We start from the raw sequence: 14,176 nt of genomic DNA, 5'->3' as shown, positions 1-14,176 counted from the left end.
ATTTTTAGGCACACAGTAGAGGAACTTTTATTCTAAACGTAACAAAAGTTTACATGAAGCAGCTTTTTGAAGAAATACAGTACATCACCATCAGTTTCTCTGGTTTTGCCTTTTCATACATGTTATATATGATTGGGATTTTTTTTTCCTAACTCCAGAAACATATGAAAATATAATTTAATGCACTTAACACATGACAATACATTCACTGTACACTATATCAAAGACTTTCCTCCATACTGGCAGTACAATACTGTCACAACAGTTCCTTAACACTAACATCCATGCAGTGACGATGTTATCTAGTGGCTCATTATTCATAAGTGAGCAACCTGCTCCTCAGCTCTGAAGGCGTTTTGCCTCGTTTCCATCACTACTGTACACACACCAGAGACGAGAGGTTGGGGAAAGAAAATGCTAATTTGTTGGCAACCTGTTACAAAAGTGCTTGAATCTCTCACCGTAAAATAGCGAGGACAACTGCTTTCATCTTTTAGGAAAGTGATTAAGAACTTCAGGAACAACGACACGCTGAGTTCTCATGATCCCATCAAACCGCATAAATACTATGAGAACACTTGGGCAGGACTGTGGTGCTGAAATGCTTTCAATTGTCACCTGAGATCATCCTTTGGTGCTCACACAAGTGTTTGCAGTAAAAACGGATGAGAAAATAAGGCTTGTAATACTTGTGATATGAAATAAAACTGACTGAATCCAACAATGATTAATAACAGCAAACCTGATGGAGAATGAAACGTACAAATGTTATGACACTACCCACATCCTAATTTTTCTCATTTGCCTCCGTCATGTTTTTTTGGCTCATAAGAGACAGAGGCAAAGAAACGGCGCCTCATCTCTCCACAAACACGTTTCAATCTCTCCTTGGTTTCTTCTACCGTCACGCTGCCTTTCAAGGCAGACGCCCTACTGCACATGCAAGGCTACTTGTGACGCCGTGTGGCCATTCTCTAGGCTACATCCTCATCAATGAGCACCATGTAAAAAAAAAATATCAGGACAAATGTCAGCCTAAATGTGCAAAATACAAAACTGAACTACATTAAGATTCAATATTCTGAATAAAAAATAAGGATGAAAACAATAATAATACGTTTACTCCATGCAATCAAAAATAGTGTCATAGCAAAGAGCGATTGAAAGAGATGGGGGCGGGGCATTTGAGGATGAGAGGAATGACGTGGAGTAAGAAACAGCCGTTGCTGGTGATGATGGTGTTGGGGTGCTGGGGAAATGGCCTGAAGGAGAGAGTGCTGGTCCCTCCGCGCCTCTACTGCTGCATCTTACGGATGATGTCAGTAGAGATGGGCGGGTGGAAGTTGATGGTGTGGTGACGGAGACCCTGAGATGTTTTGTAGCTCTTCCCACACCGGCACTTGAAGGGCTTGCGCACCCTTATCTGGGTTCGGTGGCCATTCTTGGCGTGATACTTGATCCCGTTCACATTCTGTAACGAGAGAAGGGGAAATTAAACAAGCCGTCACTTTTTGGACACCTAACGAGCAAAATCATAATTCAGAGTTTGAGCGTTAATATGCCATTAAATCAGCCTCCACAGTTCTGGAAAGGTTGTCAGATTTTGAAACCTCCAGGGATTCAAATTATTTTTAGTAACTGATGTTAGGTGGTGAAAGCTGCGTGAGGTTTTGATTAATACGAAGGTGTTGGACAAGATCGACGTAATTCTTATGTGCAGGAAAGTCAGGTTCCTCCAGACCACACAAAGACTTGGTTTTGTGCACATTTGGGGGATTGTAATGCTGAACCAGAAAACATCCTTCATTAAAAATAGTTGACACAGTGTTGCAAGAATGCTGTTGTCGAAAATATCATTCTGTGGCATTAAGATCGGGGTGCCCACAGGCTTTAGTCGTGCACTGCATGTCTTTCATCATTTTTGGGCAAAAAAAGTGGTCACCAATAAACAAAGAGTGTAGAGAGGGGGAAATAAAAATGTTTTCTTGTTAAAATCCTATCTCGTTCTCCCCCTCAAGCCGCCCGCCGCCTCAGACTAAGTCATCGCCCATAACTCTGTCATTCATGTCAGCAATGCAATTTTCTCAGGCTGCACATAATTTATCCCAACCACCACACCAGATGTGAATGGAAAATCCTGTAAAACTCCACATTACTGAAGTGGACTAGATGTATGTATTTATGTTGTTGGAATGCTCGACTGAGAACCATTTCCCAGTCAACAGCAGGGAATCCATTTTGACTTTACATTCTCATTAATGCGAGCTAAAATAATCACGCACCTCACACTTTGGACAACATGGATATCTTAGGTCCTCTCGTGGCACAGTAGAAATATTTCACACTCTGGCAATATGTTAAAGGCGTAGTAAGTCTTTTACTGAGAGGTGTGGAGTTAAACCTACCTTGTATCTCTTTTTACAGCCTGGGACAGGGCAGGCAAAAGGCTTCTCGTCTCCCCCATTCATGCACATGGAACTGAGGATCGATTCAGAGCTGATGGCGCTCTCTGTAGTCCACGATTCATCACTGTCAGACTCCTCGAAGTCTACCTCCTCTTCATCACACTCGCTACCTGTGGGAGGGTAAACATCAAGTCAAATAGTAGATGACTTAGGACGTCAACATCATACATCCTTCGAGGCCTTGGGGCTGACAAGCGTGGACCTTTTCTCAGGGGCAGGGGTCCCATAATTTTCATCTTTGCGTGTCACAGTGGCCGTGCAAAGACTGAAATATGCCAATCGTGAGAAAGAATTTATACATTTTATTGAGGTCTTAGGGTCAATTAGCTGCAATTGTTTTATAGGTTAGCTGAAGATGTTATGCCATAAAACTGCATATTTTATAAAACTAGGACATAAGCACATGGGAAAAACATAACCAAGAGGAAACGTAAAAAAAACGTGTTTGTTATGAACACTGGAGGGATTCAGAAAAATTTGCTAGAGTGTGAGAGCGGTCCATGATTCTCTGTAGCTTGAATTTAGAGTTAAATTACAAAGCTGTTTCTCACGACCAGCATTCATCTTCAGTTGATGGACAATATCTGTACAATAACACGTCAAAGTAGAATGTCACTCAGTGGATACGTCCACCAAGGCCCAACAGTCCCCTTTAATTCAATCTAGTCAGACCACGTTGCACACTCATAAATATCGGTCCTCGAAACATGAATTATTCCCTGAAATCAGTCAAAATATCAATCTCACAATGTTAAAGAAATGGAAAGAAATTCTCCCCTGACCCATACCACATCCTTCCAACAGGTTTCTTGGTAATCCATCAGGCAGATTTTGTGTAATCTTGCTTACAAACAAACAAACCAACAGAAAACAAAGGTGAAAACTCAACCTCTTAACAAATTCAGGATGAACTAATGAAGAGATTTTACATTCATTAAACAGATTGGTTGATTTCAGTTTCACTTAGTAAAACACAAGGATTTAAAACCTTGTAATACCCCTGGAAATAAAATGCACATACTGTGATGTGATAAATATCTAAATGAATCTCATTGGGTGCTTCATATATATATAAATGTGGTTACATATAAAAACAGTGCTTTAATCTTTACCTCCCACAGTGACTGAGCCACCCACTGTCTCCTTATGATCTGACAGCAGCCCTGTTTTATTTTGTATTTTTTGAATTTGAACCCTGAGGAGGACAACCACTGTTTCTCCACCTGTTTCCATCCTATAAGAAGGTCAGTTTGTCTTCAGTGCTCTGTGTGTAGTCCAGTGCAGTTAAACTCTGGACTAACACGAGGTGAGTGTGTTTTGGACGGTTACCTGTCGGCGTACTGCTGCGGAAGGAAGAGGAAGGCGTGATGGGTGGGGTGACTGGAGGCGTGAGGTTTCCACTGGTGTGGCGAGGTGGTGTGGAAACACTGCTGCGCGACAGATTTCCGGTCAGCGAGAGGGACAACTTGGGCTGCACCTTCTTCTTCAGGGCATCGTGTTCTCGCCGCGCAGCATCTGTCATAAACCTGGCATTGTGGGAAATAACTCTGGTCAAGGTTTTTTTTTCCATTCAGTGACCTGCTCTGATGTTTAGAGCATTAAAGGTCTGCTACTGTAAAACACGTGCTTGGAAAAAAATGATCACTGGCTCCATTCCCATCAAAAAAAAAACTTTCACCAAGGTTTATGATGGATAGTAAAGTCTTTGGTAAATGTGTATCATAAAAAATAAATGTTAACATAGACATTGTTACTGCTGGAGTGGAATTAACAAATTAAGCGATAACCACATCAAGATGTGTTTGTGAGGGCAGGGAGACAGTGGCAGACCTTCTTGTACACTGGCTTGTTGCATAAGGCTTTTAAAAACCACTATTCCAGCACCATATCAAAGACGACTGGGATGAACCCAGTGCAATAAAAATAAACCCAGCCGGCAAACACTGAAGCAATTCATCTAAGCGATCCACCAGATGACATCTGACGTTGCTTGTAGTACCTCACAGGAACACTTCGCATGGGACATGGAAGTAATACTCACTGATTCAGAGGAGTCACTGACATTAAATGTGTCAGATTTTAGTATATTTACAATGCATCTCATGTTGCTGTGGCTCAGGAGGTAGAGCGGGTTGTCTATTAACCAGAAGTTCGGTGGTTTGATCCTAGTCTATCCCTATAGAAGTGTCCTTTGGAAAAATACTGAACACCAAATTGCCGCCCTGATTGTGCCCCTTTGTACCAGATCTTTAATAAAGAAAGTGCTGCACATAGATGGGTGAATAGAAAAACTGCACTGTAAAGCACTTTGAGTGGTAAGCAAGACTAGAAAATCACAATATAGATACATACGAATTCCGCAGTTCCAATTCTTTACCTGTTAATGTAGCTGAGGGCAACATATGTCGGCTGCTGCTGCTCCTGCTTCTCCAGAAGTCGGGGGTCTGTGTCTGAGCAGGCCAGAGAGACAGAGAGTGGAGGAATTAGTCAGAAAATAAAAAAGTTACAAAAAGATAATATTTTGTCTCATAGTTTGCAGTTTTACACTTAGAGATGGCCTGTTCTACTCTGACGAAGAAACACACACTAATCCAAAAATCTCCAAAGAAGTATCACAACCGACCAGAAGTTACCAGTGACAAGGATCCAAACATTTCTGGTAGTTTTACATTAAATGGGCACATGCCATAATACAGCCACTAGGCCTTTACGTTGAAGTAAAACCTTTAGGAAACCTCCTGCATCAGATTACCAATGAATGTGTTGGCATAATGAAAATGATTTAGTGTAAGTAATGCAGTGTGTAGTACAGTTTGTTTAAATGTGCTGCACATGATGTCATGCTGTCTCGATTACACTCACTATACCGAGTGAAGTGACGCTACGATTTTCAGGCCGATGCTTTTTTTTCTTCATGTCCTCCGTAGACTGGTTCCTTGAGAAGGCAGGGACCAGTCTGTCTTTCCCCTGATGGTACAACACCACTACTTTTATCTAAATTATACAATAAGGAAGTTAACACCTCGACTTCCTTCTATTTTGAATTTCCATAGCCCTTATTTTTGGAAAAGGCTGCTGTGCAGATGCCACATTTCTCATACATGACCACACTTGACGCACACTGCGCTCCCCCATGCTGTGCACCAGACATTCATCTTGCTCAGCAGTGCTAAATGTACAACAATAGCCACAGCTCCACACCCCGAGGAGAAGCGGGACTGACTTCAAACACTCTCCCCACTGCTGTCCATGTGGGAGAAGAGAGGTGCCCCATAAAACAACAGTGTCTACCACATACCAGCTGAGTCTCCCTGTCTGCCTCTGACAGAGCTGTGAAAGACTGCTACCCCCAAGTGGTAAAAAACTAACGCCTGTTTCCATCCAAAAGCTCAAATGCCTGAGGCGACTAGTGACACTGAGACAGTGAGGCAGCTTTAACAAACTATATATGCTCAGCACAAAAAAAAAGAAATAAAGTTCAGTACTCATTTTTAAATTTTCAGTTCAACTGGTTAAAACAAATGGAAATAGCGTGATTAAAGCTTTGGTTAAAGGGGTAAGCAACACCTTTGAGAGGCTGTAATAAAATGCTGAGTCATGCTCAATTATCACTTATGCAGCGTGGGCTTTTACTCCTGTTTGTTTGTTTCTTTTTTGTTTGTCTGGTGAATCAAAACTAAGAACAGATTTCCAATAAATTTAATGTGTGCAAAAAAAGAATTGAGAAGATTCTGGATTTCTCTGCCTGAGGCGGAATTTCACCTTCAGATGTCAGTTTTTTTCTCCGCAGCGGAGATAGGAACTTTACAGCAAATACTTCATTTTTCAGTACCAGCAAAAATATGTCCAAAAGCTGCCCAGTGTTGAAAGTTGGTATCAACTGTGAGTGTGAATAGCTGTTTGTCTCTGTACGTTGGCCCTTCGATACGCTGGTGACCTGTTCAGGGTGCACCCCGCCTCTCACCCAATGTCAGATGGGATTGGCTCCAGCTCCCCCTGCTACCCTCAAAAGTGAATGTTTACTTGGATCAAAAAACAACTTAATTACCTCCAGGCAGGAGGTTACATTTTTGCTTGCACACAAAAACTCCTGAACTGATTTCCACAAAACTTGGTGGATGGATGGGAGGTGGGCCAAGAAAGAACTCAGAAGGGGTAGTCTTTTTTTCAGCTGCTGTCCAGTAATGAATAAGGCTAAAAACCTGAAACTATCACCAAGTGTAGCTGAGATAATCTGGATTCAGTAGATAATCAACAGCTCCTGGCAGAGGTATGTGCTCTACTGAGATCATTTTAAAGTAAAATACAGATACAGAAAATCTGTTGTTGGGGTCAGATATTGCACTGACACCAAGTTCCAACAATAAATACTTGTTGGATACTTGTTTCCAGAGGTTTATTTTTCCTTCTTGTTCCCAATTAAGATTCTGTCTTTCTTAACTGTTTCAAGGTGATTTAAATTCTCTTTGGGAGGAGCTGAATACATTTTGTCATCTGGAAGCCATAATAACAAATCTATGTCCAGTGGAAGATGGACAAAAGCTTGAAGTGCTGAAATACACCAGTGAGGTATATAAATTCAGGATGCAGACACACACGCACATGTGCACACATAACCATGCATAAAGGAAACCCACAGTGCAGACTCCACGTTGTATTTCAGTGTCAGCTACCACATTGATTCTTTCATAGAGAAGGTGAAAGGTGAGGTTGACCAGATAAACTCAAACCCAAACCACATTTAAGTACACACGAGAGAGAACAGGTTTTAGAGGTCGACCAGAAATCTAAGTTGACAAACCGATGTCAGTCTCACTTTAAGTAGACATTGGTGTCCAAAGACACAAGGCGTCATCCACTCAGAGGTTCAGGCCGAAGCCACTTGGTTGAGGATAAAATAGTGGCAGAGTTTTATGACACTGGCAGGTAGGCTGTAAGAACAGCTCTAACCTTAGCGCCTGAGGCTCAGGAGGCTTCTCTCAAGGCCTCAGTCGTAAGCAAGTGTTTCATTAACAGCAGATTTATCCCCAGTGAGAAGGATAGCACACCTCTCTCTACTCTCCAGTCAAAGTCCTGGAAACAGCAAGTGGGAAAGACACACTCATAACGTCACTATCCCCCTGCCAGAGCGGAGAATACTCTGAGCTCTGTGCGCTGGTATGTGTGTGCGTGAGTGCACCAGAAATCCCTTCTAAGATCCCTAATGAGTCTCCAGGAGTGGAATGGCGGTCTGCTCACAGACCGCTCAAACAGCATTGGATCAGTCTGTTCCCACACGCTGTAAATCACACACACCTCAGGTGGGGACTGGGGAGAAGGGGGCCTGCAGGGGCCAGTTCCCCAGCAGACTTCTGCTATTCTTCTGGGGCCACCAGCAGTCAGGGACCAGGACGAGGGCGCCTTAAGTAGAGATGGGAACCCCTCTAATCATGCTACTCAGGTGGTCCACTTTGGTGGTCGACTATTAGAAGCCTTCTGAGAAGCAAAATTTGTGGTTTTTAATTCACCATCTCCAGTGCAGCAGGCAAACAATCAGTTCCAAGCCCCAGGGACTGTTTACAAGAAGAGGAGTCAGGTATGGAAAAGCACAATAAATCGAATTCACATCTAAAACATCTATAAATAATTATGTATAATAAGACTTGTTGTATTTTGACATTGTATTTTTCTTTTTAATCCTACATGGTTTCTATTTTCAGAAAGTTAAAATTTCAGTTAACAACTAGATCTCTATAGAGGCTCACATCAAGATAAGCTGTAAAGAAAATGTAGATATTGTAGAACAGAGTAATTAAAACATTTAATGAGACTGCACCCAGTCTTAAGCCTTTCCATTAAGAAAAAAGTTTACATTGAAGTGTATAACAAGAGTTTGACGTGTTTGAAATGTGTTTCTTAAACCTTAGTTTAAACAAAGCTGCTCAGTCTTGATAGGTCAGAGCAGATTCACCTCACTGTCTGCTTGGAGCTGAGATCAGGCTTATTTTTATCCACTGTGTGTGAAGCATGTGAGTGTTTAGTGAGTGAGTCTGTATCAGAGAAGAAAACATGATGGCATCACATGTTCTCATTAGGGACGCTACGTCGGCCTTCAAGAGGAAACCAAGGGACGATCACACAACCAACCTTCCTAAGGCAACAGAGGAAGTGACGCCTGCTGCCCTCTCATAACGCCCTCCACGACCCTCTCTCCCTTACACACACACACACACACACACACACACACACACACACACACACATCCCTCTCTCATTACCACCAGCGTCTGGCTCACCCATCCACCCTCATGGCCAAATGCACTGCAGGGTAGTGCGGAGTGGTGAGCATTATGGTGACATGTTTATGGCGGCTCTGAGCAGCGGGGGACATTACCAGGAGTGGTGGCACAGGTAATTCATTACGATGTGACCTCTGAGGAGGAAATGAAACAGAGTCGAGCTCCATGTGTAAGCTGCCTTTGCAGGTTACTGAAAAAACATGGGGCAGTTAAAAGTGATCTATCGTAAATAAATCCAGCACGGACAGCAACCTAAAAATACACACACACACACACACACACACACACTGATTCGTACACACTTCCACAAAGACATGTTTGTACAAACGCAGAGATAAACACGTGTAGGCACATACAAAAAAATACACACATTCATTGCTGCTCAATGCATCTGTATAATATACGAATTTATTAGTTTGAATACTCATTAACTAACTAATTAATCAGTTTATGTGCAAATGTCAAGACATTGTGAGTTTCTCAAAACTTTAAACTACGTGTTTCCTTTGACAAAGAATAAAAAACCTGAAGATATTGAGTTTATAATGATTTGAAACAGAGACAAGCTGGAAATTGGCAGAGTGGCAGAGATGGAAGAATGAATTTTTGCCACATTTTCTTTATAAAAATGATGGAAACGATAAATTATTCATTAAAAGTGTTGCAGATTAATTTGCTGTTGTTGGAATAACTCATGAAATTAGGCTAACAATCATTTTTCAACAGAAATACCAGTGTTTTTACACTGATAGTCAGTTTTTTACCATCTTTGAACTGAACCACATACTGTAAACTAGATTTCTGAGAGGCTACCACACAAGTTAAATTGGGTGGAACATCACTACTCAGGACCAAAATTATTCATGAAAGTCAGAGAATCAAATGAATACATTCAGATTTTAAATGATGGTAAATCTGTAAAACAACTCATGAAAAGTAACCAATAAATAAAAAACTTGAGGTCTGGTTCAGTTTCGCTTTTACAGACTAATTTATGTACAGTAGCTTTGAGAACCCCTCAGATCCGCAGCATTTGACATGGAACAACAGCAAGAGCACCGAAATGTAATACATCTAAGCCAAAAAATATCCCGTTCGCTCTACATTAAACTACACTCCCATGTTGCGTTAAGTCGACACGGGCTGTGAATTATCTCCTATAAGAAATGTTTTATTGGGTACGGCAGCTCCTCGTGTTGCAGCCACCGCACAGGAACAGGAGCAGTGGTGTCAGGGAAAACGGGGAAATGTAATTAGGCCCACCAGGTGCACAGATCAGGAAACTAGTTACTGCTTCCCAAATTTATTACTTCCCTGCAGATTTTGAGGGGTGCGTACCCAAAACCTCCTAACTGGGCCTTCATTGAGGATTAGCAACAAACAGAGCCATTGTTACAGAGCCTCACACCCGTACTCTCACAGGTCTAAATAACACAGTCGCCATTTGCTTCTGGGCTACAGGGGCCTGGTCGCTCGGTGACAGAATAAACATTTCAGTAGCTCCGTGTGTGCAGTTTTACACGCCAAGAATACCAGAGTATGAGTAGATCTTACAGGCTAAACAACATGACAGATTCCATGTTAAAACTTTTCTCTGTTCTTTTTTGGGGCTTATTAGCTTCTGTTCTCTTAAGGTTTGCTGGGTTTGTTCACAAAGGTCTAAGTGGACCACCCAGCACTTTAACTGTGCTGTTAGGACGATGGAGAAAACAAAACCTGATCCATTATGAGTTTGTATTTTTATTTACGCTGAATTTGAATTTTATTTTGAATTTAAACTTTGAAGAAAAGTACAACCCTTCGAACACACTGATGTTTTGGTAAATGTGTATTTTAAATCTATCACAAATTTTGGTTATAACTTTCCTGATACATAGTATGAGAAATATAAATGCTATATTACACACTTATTTATCTGGGCAATTAACTAATGTCAATACAATTTATTTTTCTTCAATATATATTGATATATTTTTTTATTAATTCTGTCAGTGAGGAAGTGTAAAACATAATTTTTTCAACCTCAGATTTATAAAATGCTTATTATCTCTGCTCATAAAGCAGATTTTGAAACCACAACCATCACTCAGTCTATAAACTGAGAAAAAATCATTGCAATAATTATCAATATTGACTGATATGAACATTTGTATCTTGATATAATTATTGGCCATAAATCATCCAGCCCCAGATTACAATATACTAAAGTATGAGTATCCTTGATATTATCCATTATATATCTTAATAAATAACCATTTCTCTTTTCTAACAGGTGTTCACGTATCAGAACAAGCCCTTTGGCTGGAAGTGAGTTTTGGTTTGAAATATCAACAACTATCTTATATTGTACAGACCAAGCATCCCATGAATCCCTCAACCCACAGCAGAGCAGCGCCACCCCTTGTTCACAGGCCTGAACAGCAGGCCGGCGAGGGGGAAAAAAGGGATAAGAATGTGTTCTTGTTTTCCAGGCGCCTAATTATAAAGGAGAGCGTGCTTTAAGCAGCAGGCCACCAGATGAGGAGGAAGACAGGCCAAATCAAGCACTCTCTCTGTAATTATGCTTCACAGGCACTTGGCATTACGCACAAGATTTCGCACTCCTCAGAGTGGGCACAGGAGAGCGGACGGAGGAGGAGGGGGACGGCAGAGTTTTTCCACCCTGGGCCAACTAATTGGCTCATTATTCCCCAATAAGTCATTTGGAAGGATTTTTTCTACGGCTAACACCTCGGACACATGCTCAGCACACAATCAGAGGGCAGAGGATATTAAAGCCAGTCAAGCAACAAACAAGAACAACAGAGACAGCTGGGCCTTGTCAGCTTCAATAATAAAAGTCTGAAATATAAGATTAAGAAACAGATGTAGAATCTGACAGACTGTCAGACTGAGTGGAGGGAACTGCATTTCAACACTAAACTTCAAAGATATGAATGCTTTAGGAATTAGATTATCAAAAAATGTAACGTGGATGATATATAACATCGTGTTTATGATAAAACTTGATTAATTGTAGTTTCTGAGTGACTTCTTTAAACACATTGATTTAGTCATAGTATAGTCTGAAGGACCAAAACAACAATAAATAAGTAGAAAAATAAAGTGAGACATAAGTTTCTATATATACGGTATAGGGTATACCAATTTACTGTTTTGATGATTTATATATTAAATAATAAAGTAAATTGTAGCTTTAAACACATACAATATAATCTGAAATTAAAGCTCTTGAAGTAAGCCATGATATAAACTAAGGAATGTCAGTGTGTGAATAAAAACACAACTTTAAACCTGTGCACAGAGGCGACTTAGATCAATAAGTGTGTTGTGAACACATGATTCTGTTCACATGTTTTCTTTTAAATTGTTTACATGATCACATAGAATAGACCCACTGTCTTTCACTTAATGAAGTTCATTAAGGACAATTTAGTGGTGCTCTGATTAAATGAACACTATCTCAACTTGGCCATTAAATGCCACACAAGACAGAAGTCTAAAATATAACACAATGTAGCTGATGTTAAAAAAAAAAAAAAAAAGTGTTTAGATCCATAATAACTTTCTAAAATCTACTCAGGCAGTAAATGTTATTGTATTTCCCCACATGTGCTACAGGGGGCGTTGTTAGACCTTGATGTGCACGTATCTTTGAGCTGCTTGTATAGTTCAGTGACCTCAGCATGTTACCAGCTGCTCTAAGTTTCCATTTAAACCATTTTCAACCATGTTACACTTGTGACAGTTAATGACTCAAGGTCACATCACCATGGTAACCAACACAGTCTCTCATGAATTTCTCCAAGAGTTATTTATGGTAACTTATTCCAACCAGTGACACGCATCTGTCTTTTCAGTGTCTCTAACTTTCACATCTACATCCATATGATCCGCGTTAAGTAATGTGATACATCCAGTTATCATGAATTCGTGATAAAAAACCACTTTTGACTTTTCTATCTATCTATCCATCCATCTATCCATTTATCTATCTATCTATCTATCTATCTATCTATCTATCCATCTATCTCCAATTTAGATATAATTTCATTAAAGTTTTACATTCTCATGATATATATCTAACGATTTTAAAGTGTACAGCATTTTTAAGTTAAAGTAACTAAATATCAATCAGATTTTAAAATAACAGTTAAAGCAGTGCAGAGTATTTATAACCTTCAGGAAGCAGGATTGTAAAACTCTTAACATCTACCATGCCTGGACCAAAAATCTACAAATAAAACGTGAGTTGGTGAGTTGAACTGCTCTGATCGTGATAGAGAAGCTGCAGTGACTCGCTCACAGATGTGTCAGCCTGTGAACGAACTCTGCTGATGTCATGTATCGATTATTGATTAGTTCCCCTCATCGGCTCGCGCGGGCGGTAACTTCAGTCACGACGCCTCCAGCTCGGGTGTGAGCGGCGCGCGGGCCTCCTGCTGCCACACGAGCGAGCCGCTGGTGGTCGGTGCGCACCCAAGCGGCTCGTCGGTGTTTCCGCGCCGCTCCACCGGTGTCGCAGCCGCCGGAGGCTGGACGGTGAAACGACACTGACACAGAAACGCGGGCGGCGAACGTGCACCGCGATGTGTGCACAGACGTACCCACAGCCACCACACCTAGCAACAGGGTTGTCAGGACGCAGGAAGTAACTCGCTAGCTCGCTAACTTAGCCGCTGTATGCTAACCTCAAACCTCGGCCATTGCAGGCGGCGGCGCTCGTCGCGTATCGGCTCTTACCGATGTGGTTGTCCTCGATGTGCACGATGAGCTCGGCCAGAGAGTCGAAGTGGAGTCCGCAGCCCCCGAACCTGCAAGCGTTGGAAAAGAAAGAAGCAGCGGCGATGCCTGTCATGGTCGCGGCTGCATTGGAAGTGGAGGCAGGCAGGCGGCGGCGGCGCAGCGGCAGCGGAGCAGCGGCGGCTGGGTGGCAGCGGGCGGACAGCGGTGCGAACAGCTGGAGCGGCGGGGGCGGTGCGGCGACTTCTCTGAGCTGCGTCAAAGCAGCGGGAGGGAGAGACGCGCACACCGGAAGTCAAGCTCAGTGAGGTTTGGCCTCCATTAGAAAAGCATAGAATGTTTGCACAGATCACACTCCTGCACTTATCAATCCACGAATCACGTTATCAAATAAAAGACGTATAGTCCAAAAACTGTAACATTGTGAATACATTATCTACTCACCTCTATATCGATGGAGGGGTGGGTGAAGTGATTACACGTTATAATCAGAATATCGAGTTGAATAAAGTGCATTTGCACAACTTGCAAAGCTGTAACTAGAAAATACATTTAAAAGTCGTTAAACCTGCTTTTACTTTCTAAAAGACTTTTTGTAATTCGTTTAATCATCACATCAATAATCAATCGAGTCTACAAATCAGTTGAAATAGTTCATTAAGCAGTTAACTAACCTCTTCACTCTCTCAAT

General features: G+C 41.6%; 2 protein-coding genes across 2 annotated transcripts in view; one reads left to right on the top strand and one right to left on the bottom strand.

Annotated features, from left to right (window-relative positions):
- Position 1: 1 nt before the first annotated feature.
- On the bottom strand, positions 2 to 13,737 carry jazf1b (JAZF zinc finger 1b). The gene is made up of 5 exons (XM_020092559.2): positions 13,486 to 13,737; positions 4,843 to 4,915; positions 3,795 to 3,991; positions 2,406 to 2,575; positions 2 to 1,471 (listed from the first exon to the last, which is right to left on the bottom strand). The coding sequence occupies exons 1-5, from the start codon at positions 13,598 to 13,600 to the stop codon at positions 1,295 to 1,297; spliced, it is 732 nt and encodes a 243-aa protein (XP_019948118.1). The 5' UTR covers positions 13,601 to 13,737; the 3' UTR covers positions 2 to 1,294.
- creb5b (cAMP responsive element binding protein 5b) overlaps positions 13,655 to 14,176 on the top strand; it is a 45,034-nt gene continuing 44,512 nt past the window's right edge. The window contains exon 1 of the mRNA XM_069536875.1: positions 13,655 to 13,794. The gene's annotated coding sequence lies outside the window, so the exon portion shown is untranslated. The remainder of the gene's footprint in view (positions 13,795 to 14,176) is intronic.

The sequence above is a fragment of the Paralichthys olivaceus genome, chromosome 13 (assembly GCF_024713975.1).
Source record: "Paralichthys olivaceus isolate ysfri-2021 chromosome 13, ASM2471397v2, whole genome shotgun sequence".
NCBI classification, from domain to species: Eukaryota; Metazoa; Chordata; class Actinopteri; order Pleuronectiformes; family Paralichthyidae; genus Paralichthys; species Paralichthys olivaceus.
The sequence above is the reverse complement of the archived record's forward strand: the minus strand, read 5'-3'. Positions and strand labels throughout refer to the sequence as shown.